Raw genomic sequence first — 16,376 nt, 5'->3', positions numbered from 1 at the left:
TGTGAGCTGCCAAAAGGTGGCCAAGGTAGCTGACCAAACACTGGAATGTGTGCAGTACATTACAAACAGCGGCATGTTACTTGCTCCTCAACCCGGTATGGAAAGCGCACACGTCAATACTATGTACCTGCCTCATTCAATTGTTTGCCACCTAGTGGATTTCGCATGAATACTAAATAGACTCTGAAAAAAATTTTGCAGTCTGTCTCTGCATTGCTTCCTGCCCTTTATTTCATCTGATCTCATTGTCTTAATTTCAAATTACTGTCATCTCTCTTGATGGCATAACAGTTGTGTCAATATTTGTCTCTCTGTGTTGCTGACTTTTTTTTCCAAATTCATTAAGTCTTTATTTTCCTTTGCTTTACCATTGCTCACTATCTGCCAGACACTGCCACTCATGCCATTTGAGGCTTTAGTAGGCATGATTTATGCTGTATGAAAAGTGACATGAAAGTGGCGCCCGCCCGAAATCAGCTCACAAGACTAGCCAATCACAGCAGCATTTGCGAAGGAACTTTTTTTAGCATGGTTTCAGCGAAGAAGCTGCCAATTCTTGCTTCATCTGAGCTATAGCTCGGTGAAATAGTTAAGCGAAAACTTGGTGGGCATAATAGAGCCAGGAAGGTCATTTAGGCTATTTATTATTAACTATTATGGTTGTGGGAGACTAAACTCACTTCTTGCCAAATTTTGGAACACTCACAGCATCCCTTAGAAATACAATATATTACTAGATTTTTCATTAGTACGGTAGTCATACTTCATGCTGCTGAGTCTTAAAAACGGGGAGTTAGTATAATTACACTTCTTCAATGCCGTGAGGCGAATGAACAAGGTGACGAGTGACAGGCGATTGTGTCGCGGGGCACACCACCAAAGAACATTAGTTCATGCAATTACTGCTTAAGAGTTTGGGAAGTGTGTCTGGTATACTGCAACCCCTCCAGTGCAGCAAGCAATAATTAGAATGCTTTCAAGAGTATGCCAGCCGCCTCGAAATTGGACTTGGAAGGATAGCTGCATTGCAGTATCTGTGGGTACACACCTCAATACGCGGACGCTCTCTGAAAAAACAAAGGTCGATTGACGCAGGAAAGTTCAGGCTCTGAGAATAGCAAGGGGACTGTGTCACTGTCCGCTCGCCTTCACTTCTATCAAAACAGTTCGCAAATTCACGGTCACATGCAGGAGTTAACTTTTTCTACACGGTTTGTTTCCCCACGCACAAATATTGTTGCAAGGCACCACTATATTTGTCGCATCTTGTACTTACAGTCGTCAGCACACCTATTTAAAGCGCTACAACGCCACCGTGTACCACAAAGAAAGTGAAAGTTTAGAACCTGTACTCGGTTGTCAATATTATGCTGGTGCTAGACCGAAGGCGCACTGGCACGCTGTGCGTCCTGTCGACTGCACTGTACCAGATACAGAACAGCTGAGCCAATATTTCACTTTTACGGTTCCTCGGCAAACCGCTCCAGCGACCGCCAGGCTTGCTGACTGCACTTGCCTCGCACACGGTTAAGACAAGCATGAATCGGTACTCACGTCTGGGTTCAAGATGCCCACACAAGGCATCCGCTTCAGCGCAGCCGTCAAACTGCGGTTAAGCAAGCGACGAGTTGCCTCGGCGTCCGTCGAGGCAAAACACCGCGGCAACACCTTTGCCACAAGCACGACAGGTGCCACGTCGCGCACCAGAAGCAGGACAAGGGCCTGTGATACGAAAAGATGTATGACAATTCCGTACTGAAATCGACAGCAATTGGAAGTTCTCAGCAATTACGTACTACCTTAATTGACGTTAACGCATATCGCTTGCGGACCGGCATTAGGCCTCGCAAGGTCATTCCCTCCTACGTAAAGGATAACAAAATCTGCGGGCTTGAGATTAAGGCGCCGCACAGCGCTTGCGAGGTGCACAGCGTCGTAGCCCCCGAAGCTAAACGTACAGGTCTCAACCGACGGGCATAAACGTAGGCGACTTCTGCACAATCGCTTGAGTTGGCTGTCGCCGACAAGTACGTACAGCCGCGGTCAAAAATACGCGGCCCACGGCTCCGGCGCAAGGAGCGGATGCGGGGCCGCACCGCGGCGCTGCTACCTGCGTCGGGCGCTCAGTGCGAGGGTGTAGAGAGTGACGACAAAGCTTCGCCCTCACTCTTCCCTGAACACGCCACACGGCTGTTGAATATTAAGTGCAGCGTTCAACTGTTTCCCGGCGGACGTTCCGTACGAAAGAGGGCTCTGCAATGCATGCTGCGTGTGACTTTCATCGCCTACTCGGATATCTCGTATTCCCTATGCACAGAACGGCTACGGCAGGCGCGCGTTCTGCAGTTAATAATAATAATAATAATTGTTTTTTTGGGGGAAAGTAATGGCGCAGTATCTGTCTCATATATCTTTGGACACCTGAACCGCGCCGTAAGGGAAGGGATAAGGAAGGGAGTGAAAGAAGAAAGGAAGAAGGAGGTGCCGTAGTGGAGGGCTCCGGAATAATTTCGACCACCTGGGGATCTTTAACGTGCTCTGACATCGCACAGCACACGGGCGCCTTAGCGTTTTTCCTCCATAAAAACGCAGCCGCCGCGGTCGGGTTCGAACCCGGGAACTCCGGATCAGTAGTCGAGCGCCCTAACCACTGAGCCACCGCGGCGGGGCTTCTGCAGTTCGACTAAGCGCGTCTGCCTGCGAAGCGTCCAAGTTCGGTTCGCATTCCATACTCACGCGCGTCTCGCGTCCGGGTACGCCGGGCTCCAGTGCCCGGCGCTGGGTCGGGTTAACCCTAATTAGTAGCTGGAGCTCGCTCCTTTAAAAACGTTAATTCAAAGCTAAAAAAAATGTAAGCACGTTCCTGCTGCAACGAAATTACGAGTAACACACTACCAGAAACAAAACAGGGCTTCACCGAGTTCACAGACCGGGCTTCTGACGCGACAATAACTTGTTCTGCGCTATTTCTTGAGCACCGTAATGCCCTTGCACCAAGGCTCACCACGCATGGGCGCGTGGGGCATACGAGAGCGAAGCAGAATCGAGGCGGCAACGGCGAACCGCGCGCACTCCCCTTCAGCAGAACGCCGCACTTGACATTTATCAGCCGTGTGGCGTGCTCAGGGGAGAGTGAGGGCGAAGCTTTGTCGTAACTCCGTGCACCCTCGCACTAAGCGCCCGAAGCAGGCAGCAGCGCCGCGGTGCGGCCCTGCAGCCGCTCCTTGCGCCGGAGCCGTGGGCCGCGTATTTTTGACCGCGGCTGTACGTCCCGCATAGCCATTGCTAAACTGAAATAACGCAACCAATGTGGCCTAGGGCCTGTCAAGCTCTATGTTCAATAAGCTGAGCAGCTAAAAACGCTAGGCTCAACGCGCTAGGGACACTAGAGGGCTGGTGTACCTAGGGTGTTCCGCAGACAAGCGTTTCGGTGCAGGTGGGCTGGAAACGCTGATTGGTCAAACCAAATAAGACGTCACGCCTAAAACGTCACGTGACGTCATGGTCACGTGACTTTTAATGACGTCGTGTTCGGTTGGGAAGAGACATATTTTCCCTAGGTTCTTCTCGGAATTCCCCACGTTTTTGACAGCGCGCGCGGGTTCAAAAAGCGCACCTGATGCGCCGCGCTTTCACACACTGCATGCGCGTTTCTATATTTTTATTATATATGATATCCTTGAACTGCTGGTGTATTATTTTAGTGCGCTCGAACGGCGCGCTTCGTTGTGCATTTATTATAATCGCCACTGCCTGGCGGACCCGATACAGCTTTTGCAGACCTGAGAGGTTAAACACGTACTATCCATGCAAAGCCACGCAAATGCGCCTACAGGTGACCACGCCCGTCTATCAGCGCTCCGTCGAGTGCCTGCATTTACAATCGAGTGCTGTAGGACTATGAACCTGACCTAGAGCATACATATTATAATTTTTCCTTGTATTCTACATTCTCTACATGCAGGAGACTACACTCATAGCTTTCGTTAGTGCAGAAATTTCGTACAACCGTGTCAAAATTTGGCGGTCCGGTTTTTTTCTGCACGACGTTTTGGAGGAGAAAAGCATTGGGTCTTTGAAGGACGACAGTCTATATAAACTCCTATTCACTGTGTCGTCGTACCTATCGTAATTAATGACGACATATAAAGGCTTTTGATACAACTCTCGTGATTTAAAACAAAACTGTTCGTTAGCACTAACCCGCGAAAAAATATTGCGCGCAATCATTCGCCACAGCCCGTTGCTGCGTAATTTTTGTTTTGTGCGGATTTTCTTTTATAATATGACAGCTGCACGCGATAGCTTATATATATAGTTGCGCAGCCGACCACTGCAGGTACCAGTAAACACGTACCCCGTTTAGAATGAATTTAAAAACGCGGTCGGGAGTTGGAATTATTTGTCCGGGACGCTGCGGTCAAAGTTCGCAGTTTTGAAAATTGAAACACGGAAATTTTTGCGCATAGCTAGTCACTCTTGCATAAGTAAATATCTTATTCCTACCCATCATCCCCTTGTCAAAACACATATATTAATGAGAAAAACGACCCATTTGATGCAATTAAGTTCACAGTCCTACAGGGTGGGTTCCACAACAAAGAGAGCAACGGGAGTCGTACTTTATTTACAAATTTGTAACAATTCCTCACGGCATTAATGAAAGTCCGGATTTATTGACCTCCATCGCCCCTTTCAGAGCCAGTGCTCACCTTAGGAGTGCCGGCGCGTCAAACCTCGGTCGTTTGCCGCCAGCGGCATCTTTTTCAAGCTTCGCTGCCCGTCCGCTTACACAAAGCTCATAATTCATCCCCCACCCCTGTCTTCCCAGTTCGACGTACCACCTTGTCGAGCGGGGTGCAATTGAAGAACCGAAAACCCTTGATTAAATGCTCCTGCCATTCACCTTTACCCCCCCACAGGACACTTTCGCGAACTCGTATGTTTTGCCGCCTTTTTTCTTTTGTGTGTGTGTTTTATGCACAGTGCACGTGTGTGTAGTTAAGCTAACTGCGCCGCTGATTCCGCCTTCACTATTCGTACCGAAGACGCTCCTGGAACGTCTCCTGCCCTGTCTGAATTTATTGTTTATTTGTTTGCTCGTTTTGGCCGGCGGCACGGGCAGTACATGCATCTATGATTCTTATCTGCTCCGGGACTCCGCCAAAGTCTGTTATTGTTGCTTTGAGGGCCCGGATGCCCTCCCTCCCCTCGTTATTCCTTTTTTCCCCCGGGCTGGCCTCCCGCGCAAGCTCGCTGGGCGGCAGGGGACAAAGCGTTTTTCTTTTTCTCTGTATTTCTTTCTCCTTTTTCTAGTATTTTTCTTTTGTGCCCATCAAGGGTTCTTGGTTCTTCAATTGCACCCCGCTCGGCAAGGTGGTGCGTCGAACTGGCAAGACAGGGGGGGGGGATGAATTCAGAGCTTTGTGTAAGCGGGCAGCGAAGCTTGAAAAAGATGCCGCTGGCGACAAACGACCGAGGTTTGTCGCGCCGGAATTCCTAAGGTCAGCATTGGCTCTGCAAGGGGCGATGTAGGTCAATACACCCGGACTTTCATTAATGCCGTGAGGAATTGTTATTAAATTTGTAAATAAAGTACGACTCGCGTTGCTCGAGATCTCTTTGTTGTGGAACCCACCCTGTAGGACTGCTAACTTAATTGCATCAAATGGGTCGTTTTTCTCATTAATATATGTGTTTTGACAAGGGGAGGTAGGGATAAAATATGCGCTCGGTGGTTATTAAAGCGAATTCGTATAAAGTTAACGGTCTGCCCAATGTACTGCGTACTGCACACACTGCATCCTAGGAGGTATATTACGTTGCAGAAATCCCAATCAGAGTTGTCATTAATTTTCCATTTGAATCCTGAAGCTGTGCTTATTTCACAGCTTGATGTTTGTAATGTGTTTGCAGACCTGGAATCTACTTTTTCCACAAGGTCGACACCCCAAAACCGGCTCTTTATGTGACTGAGTGTATTAGAATGTTTCGAATGTTTTTCGGTCGTCTGTAGACTGCATGAGGGAGAGCAGTGAAAATTTTGGCGAGGCGCTAGCTCGCTTTGTTTGAGAATGTTGAAATGTTTTTTTGAAGATTTTGTTTACGTACGTTAGGCGGCTGGTTACTGGTGAAGGGGAGTACGAGATTTGCCTGATGGTCTGTTTGCTCGCTGTATCGACGTCACTCCAGTATTTGCTCTCGGTTGGGTTTAGATGTCCTTTGAATGGCATCGTCGGCAATGGCGACGGGTATCGCTGCTTAATGAGGACTTCTTGCATGCGTTTGGAATTTTTTACGAAGTCTTCATCTTGGGAACATATTCCTTTAGATCGATGTGCCTGAGAGTATGGGATGCTTGTTTTAGAGTGACGAGGATGGCAGCTTTGGAAGTGTACGTATTGTTGACGGTCCGTCGGTTTACTGGTGGTGAGTGAGCTTTCGTTTACCAAAATCTCAACATCTAGGAAGTTAATTGTGGTGTGGGCGCACGTGTAAGTGAAAGATATGTTGGGGTGGACGAGGTGTGTCAGTCCAAATTAAAAAGATGTCATCCAAGTAGCGTTTGTATAGGGTGGGCTTAATGGGTCAATCTTTCAAAAATTTACTTATTACTATGCATGAAGATGTTGACGTAGGTGTGGGCCATCCTTGTACCCATGGCTGTGCCGTTAATTTGTGAATAGTGTTGATTGATGAATTCGAAGTTGTTATATTCGAGTACGATTTTCGACAGTATTTATAAAACACTTGGAGCAGGGGAGCATCAAATCACTGATCGAAGCGTATGAACGAAACAGAAAGGAGGAATCCCCTGCTGCACGTGCATTAGATATGTTGTTCACAGCAACATCTTGCATGAAGCTGCAGGGAAGAGAAAACTCGATGAGACGTAGCCAGTTGTACTTGAGCCGTCTACATCGAAGGATTCACCACCGATCCTCTCACCAGGTTTCGTGAAGCTTGCGCTTTATCGTGCCCGTTTTAGCACTGTCCTTCTTGCTAGTGAAGCGATTATTTTTTTAATGTTCTCTTTTTGCCCCATTTGCCATCTGCCATTTTTGATCGTGCCATCTTCTGGGCAAGTACTACGTTTGAGGTTCGAAAAAGATGCATAAGCGATCACGACCTATGCAAACAATAACAAAGACGAAACACGCTACAAGAGCACCACTAGCTGCATATCTGCATATCGCGCGCACACGTGCGACTGATTTTCGCTGACGATCGGCCGCTCCCGCTGTATTCAATTAGCTGTGTCGCCAGATCGTCTGTCGCGAGGCGCTTTCGCTGTGCCCGCATGACCGCTTGTCTTGACCTTCCAGGGGAATTGCGCGTTGCTCGCGCGCGGCTTAGCCCGAAGCCGGTAAACCGGCTGGCCACCGCCACATCTGGACCTGGTTTGACTCAAATTGGTCTCAGCCGCGTCTTGTTCCGTTCGGGCGCGAACAATACGCGAGATTCAAAGCGCTCGGCCGTCTCTGTCTCTATGGGGGGGGGGGGGGGCACTTGACCCCAAGGGCGCTCCTTTTCAACACCACCCCGCCGTCGCCCGCCTCCGATTGAACAGGCGGGGGGTTCAAAGGGGAGCTGCCGCGGAGAGGCCGGGCAGCTCGTCCTAATGACAGCGCAGAACATGCGTCACTGACAGCCCCCTTCCTTTCGCCGTCTTGTCCATCGTGCGTCGCGCCGAGCCCGACAAAGAAAAGGCCGTCACCCCCCCCCCCCTTCCCCTTCTGAATCGGGGGGCGGGGGACGGAAATTCCGCAAATAGTTTCCCAGAGGCATCCTTTTTTTTTTCATGGGGTCAAGAGAAGCAAGCTTACACTGCAAAATTAAACCTTGTCTTTCTCTTCCAAATGCAATTAACTAGGAGTCCTGTCCAACCATTCCAGCTTGTTATAGGGGCACCCCCAACCATTTTTTATTTCCGTGTAACTCGCAGCCCTTCTTCACCTTGGTCATTGTAGCCGCTATTGTTTCTCAAGTACCATGCAACATCTTGTTATTAGCAGTTGCTAATTCAAGCCTTCTGCAGGGTTTGAAGGACCTTTTTAATTGGAAACGAGAACATGTGCACAGGGTGGAAAGCGCGTGATCTGCCAGGAAACACTAAAGCGGCCCCGAGAAGGGATCTTTATTAAGGATGACAGCCATCTTGGGCCTCTCCACTTGGCAACGACGACACAGCGTGTGCGGTCCCTATGGTTAGGCCCCAGCTGTGGAAGCCATCCTCGGACACGACCATGACCTTCGACATCTGATGTTTTTATTTAAAAACACAGGGACCAAAGTCGTGCTGTATGCAGTGCGATCGCCATGTGGTTCCATAATCATCCACCTAGCCCGGCTCTTTGGACGGATTCAGGAAACGACTGAAAAGAACAAAAGTAACGAGCAAACAAAGGTGCGTTGCATAAAAGTTAGAACGCAAAGAAACGAAGGCGCGCTGCACTGGGATAATGCTGTAGCGAGGTCTAATATGTAAATTTCCATGGCTGGCGTGGATTTCCACAAAGCGCAAGTAGTCGCTACGGAGACAAACAAAGGCGCACAGGAGCTGGGTATGTATCATGTTTAACTGCGCAAAGAAACGAAGACAGAGAACAAGAAGGCACGACACGAGCGCAATCTATCAACAGATTTTTTATTCAAGGAAAAAAGGCCTATATATGCATCTTCATCCCGCGAAAAACATGCTAAAAACCCGAAAGCGCAAACCCTATCACACACCATCTTGGCACATGTAACGTGATGCCACTGATCACAACCTGAAAGCAATCTCCGCATCGTCAGAGACAAGATACAAAACAAACAAACAGCGAACTCACAGGCACACTCCTGCCAAGCTAGCGCTCCACACCGCCTGCTTGCGCTAAAGAAACTGCGCAAAAAAGGTATCTCCCCATCAATGAGGCCTACAGATGGTGATGCTACACAGTCATCTGATTCCTTGATCTGGTACGCTTCCACCAACTCCCTGCAAACCTGATCCCTGTGTTTAAACAAGACGCTGGTCTTGTTCAATCGTGGGAAGCAATCTTTGCACTCTTTGCAGTGCAGGGCGAGATTAGAGGAAGGTGCGCCCTTCAACGACCTGCGATGTTCTGCTAACATCTCGTTAATACATCGACCCGTCTGGCCGATGTACTTCTTCCCACACGAGAGGGGGACTTCGTATACGACTCCAGTCTTACACTCTGTGAGCCTGGTTTTCTGTCTGTGCGCTATCGAGCACTCAGCTCCAGCACGATTGCTCTCAGGCTCGAGCTTCTTTCGCACAGCACTACAAATCCTTGAAAGCTTATTCTTTGCCATGAAAATCACGTCCGCCCCGTATCTCGCCCCAACTTTTTTGAGCCGGTGTGAAATTACATTCCCTGAACGTTCAGGACAATCATATCCGAGCGCAACACTTGGCAGCATGTTGTGTCGGGATTTCTACAGCGACATTTGAGCTCACTCAAGCTTTCGGATCCTTTCTTGGTGAACAATTCCGCAAGTGTGGTTAAGTACCTGTCTGGGTTGGATAAGAAAAAGTACTCTACCTTCAGCATCGATGTGGAGGACTTATTTTATTCGCTACCCCATGCTCAGCTCATGCAGAGAGTGAAAGACTGCATTGTAAAAGACAATGACGAGTTGGTGTTCGTGGCGGGGTGCGGGGGTTTCCATAGAAAGTTTCCTGGAGCTGCTATCATTTTACCTAGAGTCAACCGTTGTTGGGCGGGGCGAAAAGGTGTACGTCCAAAAATCGGGTGTGTGCATCGGCTCCCGTGTGGCACCCGTTTTGATGATGATTATGATTATGGATTTTTATGGCGCAAGGGCAGCTATGGCCAAAGAGCGCCATGTCACAAGGTATTTTTTCTTTTTCTCAAGGTGGGGTCAGAGACCCATTTCCCAAGCATTTCACCCTAAATAAGCCGAGCACCAGACCAGGGGAAAGCTTGTACCCATTGTATCACCGGTGGGTACCCGGCGGCACTGGGGATCGAACCCCGCACTTCCCGCATACGAGGCGGATGCTCAACCACTTGGCCACCGCTGCGGTCTGCACCCGTTTTGAGCGATATTTACTTGAGCAGGATGGATCAAGAACTGGCACAAAATCTTGCTGACCTCGCGCTAAAAGTGTTCCGTTACGTCGATGATTTTTTAATCATTCTTAAGTCGAACTCTCCCAGGGCAGTTCCGGACGTCGTCAAAATCGTCAAAGATACAGGTAGTGGCCTGCGATTCACCTTCGAACTACCCAGCTCAGCTACCCTGCAGTTTTTAGACCGACCGCAGCGGTGGCCAAGTGGTTGAGCATCCGCCTCGCATGCGGGAGGTGCGGGGTTCGATCCCCAGTGCCGGGGATACAATGGGTACAAGCTTTTCCCTGGTCTGGTGCTCGGCTTATTTAGGGTGAAATGCTTGGGAAATGGGTCTTTGACCCCACCTTGAGAAAAAGAAAATACCTTGTGTCAAGGCGTATTTGGCCATAGATGCCCTTGCGCCATAAAAAAAAGTTTTTATACCTCCGGATCCATTATCTAGAGAGCAGGGTCTGTTGCGAATATCACCATAGGACAAAAAAAAACCTCTCTTGAACGTCAGTTAGGGGCATTCCACACTCGTCAAGGCGGGTATAGCGACTTCATGCTTAAAAGAGCTCTTGGGAAATCCTGTACACACAGAGCGGAGGCTAGCTTCCTGGGGCAGGTAGAGAGGCTGAAAGAAGCCGGGTGTCCTGATCTGAGTTGGCTCAGATCTCCGAAAGGATCCTGTTCAAAGGAGGGAGGCCCATGCTAGTAAAAAAGAGGACGGTGGACGTAGACAAGTGGTGTGGGCATTCCATACATCCATTGAATTTCACACCGGCTCAAAAAAATTGGGGCGAGATACGGGGAGGACGTGATTTTCACGGCAATGAATAAGCTTGCAAGGAATGTTATCGGCGGTCGCACGTGCATGACAATCCTTTCGACATGCGTGACGATGCCCACCGAAGGCATTTCAGGCTGTCGAAGGGACTTGTACGCTGGCTAAGCGAAGAGCGCGGAACATGCGTCACTGACAGCCCCCTTCCATTCGCCGTCTTGTCCATCGTGCGTCGCGCCGAGCCCGACAAAGAGGAGGCCGTCACCCCCCCCCCCCCCACCCACCCTTCCCTCCTGAATGGGGGGGGGGGGCGGGGGGCGGAGATTCCGCAAATAGTTTCCCAGAGGCATCCTTTTTTTTTTCATGGGGTCAAGGAAGGTGGCCCAAGCAGTGTGAGGCAACGTTCTCTGTTCATTCTAGAGAAGCAAGCTTACATTGCAAAATTAAACCTTGTCTTTCTCTTCCAAATGCAATTAACTAGGAGTCCTGTCCAAATCCATTTCAGGTTGTTATGTGGGCACCCCCAACCTTTTTTATTTCCGTGTAACTCCAGCACTTCTTCACCTTTGTCATTGTAGCCGCTATTGTTCAAGTACCATGCAACATCTTGTTATTAAAGGACCTTTTTAATTGGAAATGAGAGCATGTGCACAGGGTGGAAAGCGCGTTATCTGCCAGGAAACACTAAAGCGGCCCCGAGAAGGGATCTTTATTAAGGATGCCAGCCATCTTGGGCCTCTCCACTTGGCAACGACGACAAAGCGTGTGCGGTCCCTATGGTTAGGCCCCAGCTGTGGAAGCCATCCTCGGACACGACCATGACCTTCGACATCTGATGTTTTTATTTAAAAACACAGGGACCAAAGTCGTGCTGTATGCAGTGCAATCGCCATGTGGTTCCATAATCATCCATTTAGCCCGGCTCTTTGGACGGATTCAGGAAACGACTGAAAAGAACAAAAGTAACGAGCAAACAAAGGTGCGCTGCATAAAAGTTAGAACGTAAAGAGACGAAGGCACGCTGCGCTAATGCTGTAGCGAGGTCTAACATGTAAAATTTCGCGGCTGGCGTCGATTTCTACAAAGCGCGAGTAGTGCCTACGGAAATAAACAAAGGCGCATTGGAGATGGGTAAGTCTGTATACAAGCACGAGTTTTTGTCTCTACCAGCGATTTACTAGCTCACACCGCGCGATTTTGATGTCTGGCGTCGATTTCGACAGAGAGGGAATACGGGCACGAAACGGGACGCTCGCGATCTGCCAGGAAACAATGAGGTGGCCCTAAAAAGGGCCGTTTGCAGGAGCACTTCAACCGCGACCTGCAGCGGCGTGGCGGCGCGGTGAGCAGTAGTCTTGTGCCCTTTGGCTCCGCACCGACGACACCGGTGCACGACGTACACCTCTCCTGGTCTTGCCCTTGAAGCCGACGCTATCCCTGGTCCGTAGATCTTGACGAGGGCCGCGACGATAATCTTTGACATCTGGTCGATGCCCCGGTCTGCGGCAAACAAGGACAGCATCGGCTCGCCAGAAGCATCCAGGAAACGATGCTGCAAAAAAAGTTACGTTACAAGCGCCCCAATTTGGCGAGTTCTGCACGAGAAAACTTGCGAAAAACGATGCTGCAAAAAAAGTTACGTTACAAGCGCCGCAATTTGGCGAGTTCTGCACGAGAAAACTTGCGAAAAACGATGCTGCAAAAAAAGTTACGTTACAAGCGCCGCAATTTGGCGAGTTCTGCACGAGAAAACTTGCGAAAACGTTGTTCAACCCTTACCTCGTGATTGAGAACGTGCACGCCAGACAAGCGCTTCATCGTGGCTGTCAGACGGCGGTTCAGATGGCGACGCCGGCGGTCCTCAAACCGCACCTTATGTGGGTCGTCGTAATGGAGTTGCAAAATTTTGAACACCAGCACGACGTGCTCCTGCAGCAGGAAAACGAGGTCCTGGAATGCGCAAGGCATGTAGGTAAGCGGTACAGCACTTCATGAAGCGAAATTTGAGATAAAATGCGTACCTGTATGTCGCTGGCGATTTCTCGCGGGTCAGCGCCTTTTGGGGGTCGTCGCAATGTCGTGGAAGCAAGAACTGTACAGAAATTTCAGCTGGCTGCGCCGACGAGCGCACCACGCAAAAAAAAAAAGCCATACCTGGACAGCTTCCGAAACGCGCGCGCCGCCGCCTACGCTCACGAAGAGAATGCCCGCAGACCACGCACGCCCGGCGGCCGGCCAGCCGGCCCTAGCGATTCCCTAGGCACTCTAGGGACAGGCCGAGAGAGGCGCGGCGAACCCACGTCCGGTTGAGAACGAGGGAGAAGCAGAAAAACGTCACGGAGAAGCGCATCCCATCGACCAATCAGCGTTTCCAGCCCACCTGCACCGAAACGCTTCTGTTCCGCAGAGGTTAGTCGCGTCCGTCTCGCCCCACAAGAAACGTGCCAGTCACAGCGCGAGCTCGCCTCACGTGACCCACGGCTTGCTTGCTACGAGCGAGAGATGGCGCTGGCCAGCGTCGCGGCATAATAATAATAATAATAATTGGTTTTGGGGGGAAAGGAAATGGTGCAGTATCTGTCTCATATATCGTTGGACACCTGAACCGCGCCGTAAGGGAAGGGTAAAGGAGGGAGTGAAAGAAGAAAGGAAGAGAGAGGTGCCGTAGTGGAGGGCTCCGGAATAATTTCGACCTCCTGGGGATCTTTAACGTGCACTGACATCGCACAGTACATGGGCGCCTTAGCGTTTTTCCTCCATAAAAACGCAGCCGCCGCGGTCGGGTTCGAACCTGGGGCGTCGCGGCATCCCCATCAGTGCTTCGGCGGTGGCGATGCGCTGGTGATTGGTGCGCTGGCGCAGAAAAAGAAGCTCCCCCCCCCCCCCCCTTTTTTTCTTTTCTTCGTCGGGAGATTCACGCGTCTTGCGCCACGAAAAGCTCCCGCTGCCAAGGAACAGAGAGCAGATGACGGTTTTATTTCATTTGGCAATATACGAGGCGTTCCAAGTAAACGAGTCTCCGACGAGTTTCGTGTTTGCACTGGGCGCGGGATATACGATAAACGAATTTGCATCTCCTGCGCTCAAGTAGCACCACTGTTGTGTATTTGCATTTCTCGCGCTATCTTTTACAGCTTGAAGCAAAAATTACTCGGGCGGTACCTTGCTGCGAACAAGAAGTTAATATTTAAAAAGCTAGCTAGTCAGTCTAAACTTATTAATCGACTGTGCAGTGCGAAAAACAAAGTTAGACAGGGTTTAATCATGGTTATACCAAAGGTCGAGCGAAAGCGTTTTGGCAATGGCCCAGACCAGATTGGAGGTTGTCATCGTGTCGGGAACGCTCACTTATGGTTGTACACTCAATGCGGTTGGACGCTCAGTTATGGTTGGCCAAATCGGCCGAGGTCAAATTTAGAGACTGCCATCGTGTCGAGCACATTGAAATTAGCCTGACAGTAGATTTTGGTCCAAATAAATGAAGGTGAAATTTCGGGGGTGGGATAGGCAACATTTCGGAAACGACCCAGGTCTAATTTGAGACACCATCGCATTGGCCAGTGAAAATATGATTGTCATCTGACTTCAAGCTGTATCTATGCAATCGCAAAGTGCGAAGGTCACTTTAATGTCATATACGCACACTTCAATGTCATATACGCATATACGCCTTGAATAGATACTGCAGAGTAGGCCACACGACCCTCAGCGGTTCTGAACCCATTTTACGCGCCAAGCACACTTCTGCAATTGTTAAAAACGTGGTGAAATTTAGCTAGACACCTGTTCAATTTACATGGAGAGAGAGAGAGAAACGTAGGGGAAAAATTAATCCCTTTACTCAACAAAACATTGCCTAGTTCCACAACTGTAAAATACAAGCATTTGCGAAAGACATGGTTGTACACAAAGATGCATATCAGAATAAAATGCATTAAAACAGACAGGAATGTAAGCAAAACGATCCGGTATGCAATGATATTAGCATGGCGGATTTATGTCTTTCAGACACTCATTGAGTTCTGCTATCGAGAAAAATCTGGAAATTTGCACGTGTATTAGCCGATACTGGTAAAATATTCTCCAAACTGTTTTGCTAGCCTAATTATCGAACATTCGTATAAAGACCAATCTAGCAAGCCCTGGCAAACCATTCCTGTATGTACAGCAGAGTTCATTACCACTTACATATGTTCGAATTCGTTCATATTGGGCAGAATAATGTGACTGCAGTGCGCGCAGCGCTTTAATAGTAGCTTGCTATATTCGTATAAATATGTTTTGGTGCTGTACGCGTGGTGTCTCGCTGTAAAAACTGTGGAGTTGTGAAAAGTTATACAACTAACTTCAAACTTTTGCCACCGCTTGCGATATCGCATTGTTTTTTCTGCGATAATAGTCATGCGAAGCAACGCAAGCAGACGACAACGACTTTCACCGCACCTTCGGCATCTCCTTCGGAACCAGCCGCCGCCACTGTTTCTTTTTTTTTTTTCCACGCGGGAGAGAAAAACAGCACTGGCGTAGAGTCACGTGGGCGCAACGAGTGACCGCCACACCTGGTTTGCCGGTGTCCGGCGCCTCTTTCGATTAGAACACCGCGCCGCTCCGTTAATGCCGCGGTTTTTGGCTCCGTCGGCGCCGCGCCGTAGAGTAGGGCGGCTGTGAGAATGTGGGCTTTAAACGTACATTGACCACCCGAGGCCGTGACAGAGCTTTAGGGAAAGGGGGAGGGGACGTTTTTCCCGGAACCTCCCCCTCCCCCTTCCCGAGGTCCCCGTTTTGCGGCGACAAAGCGGCTGCGCGCGGAGACAGGAGCAGTGACCCTGTCGAAGCCGCCATACGCCGGCCGCCCCATAGGTTCGGACGCTCCCGCTTGGCTGAGAACAATTAAGCGTAGCGTACGGTCAGCGCGGACGCGGCTTGCAGAAGCCCGAGGACGGTGCTTGCCTACGTTAAGCGGGCCGTCTTAACGAAACGTACATGTGCATAAGGTATGCGACGCACGTTCAGAGGCCGCAACGACAGGTTGGCATCGCTTTCCAGATTTTGAGGAGACGCCTGTCAACAGTCGTGACGAAGACGAGTAGCTTGTTAATCGCGGTGGTAGCGCCTCGTTTGAGATCGATAATTGGCGAAATGCTAGGAGCCGCCAAGGTAACGAGTTCTCAGGGAGTCGGCGACACGTGAGAGTGGTTTGGTGTATTTTCATGTGCTTCTCTTTTTACTTTTAAGGGAGAGAGTTTGAGTAACACTGTGGAAGTATGGGGCGTGGCACGTAAACGTAGTGGGCCAATCATTTTGTGGACCCATTCATGGATTGCCATTTTCTTTAAAGTAATTTTGATGTTCTTTTTGTGTTGTTTATTTTCGGGGGAGGGTTTTGAGCCTCGCCGAAACTGGAAGGCGTGCAATTCAGTTTTAAAGCAAACATGTGTTGGTTTGTTGTGATTAGGTGAGGCAAGGGGTGGGCCAAGAGTCTAGGTATTTAAAACCGGGCCTCGGATCCT

General features: G+C 49.7%; 1 protein-coding gene across 1 annotated transcript; it reads right to left on the bottom strand.

The window, feature by feature from the left end:
• Positions 1–11,735: 11,735 nt before the first annotated feature.
• On the bottom strand, positions 11,736–12,861 carry LOC144094942 (uncharacterized). The gene is made up of 2 exons (XM_077628809.1): positions 12,646–12,861; positions 11,736–12,418 (listed from the first exon to the last, which is right to left on the bottom strand). The coding sequence occupies exons 1-2, from the start codon at positions 12,832–12,834 to the stop codon at positions 12,044–12,046; spliced, it is 564 nt and encodes a 187-aa protein (XP_077484935.1). The 5' UTR covers positions 12,835–12,861; the 3' UTR covers positions 11,736–12,043.
• Between the last annotated feature and the right edge of the window lie 3,515 nt (positions 12,862–16,376).

Source organism: Amblyomma americanum, chromosome 6 (genome assembly GCF_052857255.1).
Source record: "Amblyomma americanum isolate KBUSLIRL-KWMA chromosome 6, ASM5285725v1, whole genome shotgun sequence".
Taxonomy (NCBI): domain Eukaryota; kingdom Metazoa; phylum Arthropoda; class Arachnida; order Ixodida; family Ixodidae; genus Amblyomma; species Amblyomma americanum.
This window is presented reverse-complemented; position numbering and strand designations above follow the sequence as displayed.

Excerpts from the sequence above, each read along its gene's own strand:
- LOC144094942 (XM_077628809.1), bottom strand. The coding sequence starts at position 12,834 with ATGCCTTGCGCATTCCAGGACCTCGTTTTCCTGCTGCAGGAGCACGTC. Across the intron at positions 12,419-12,645 it reads TGCACGTTCTCAATCACGAG|CATCGTTTCCTGGATGCTTC; the intron begins GTAAGGGTTGAA and ends CTTTTTTTGCAG.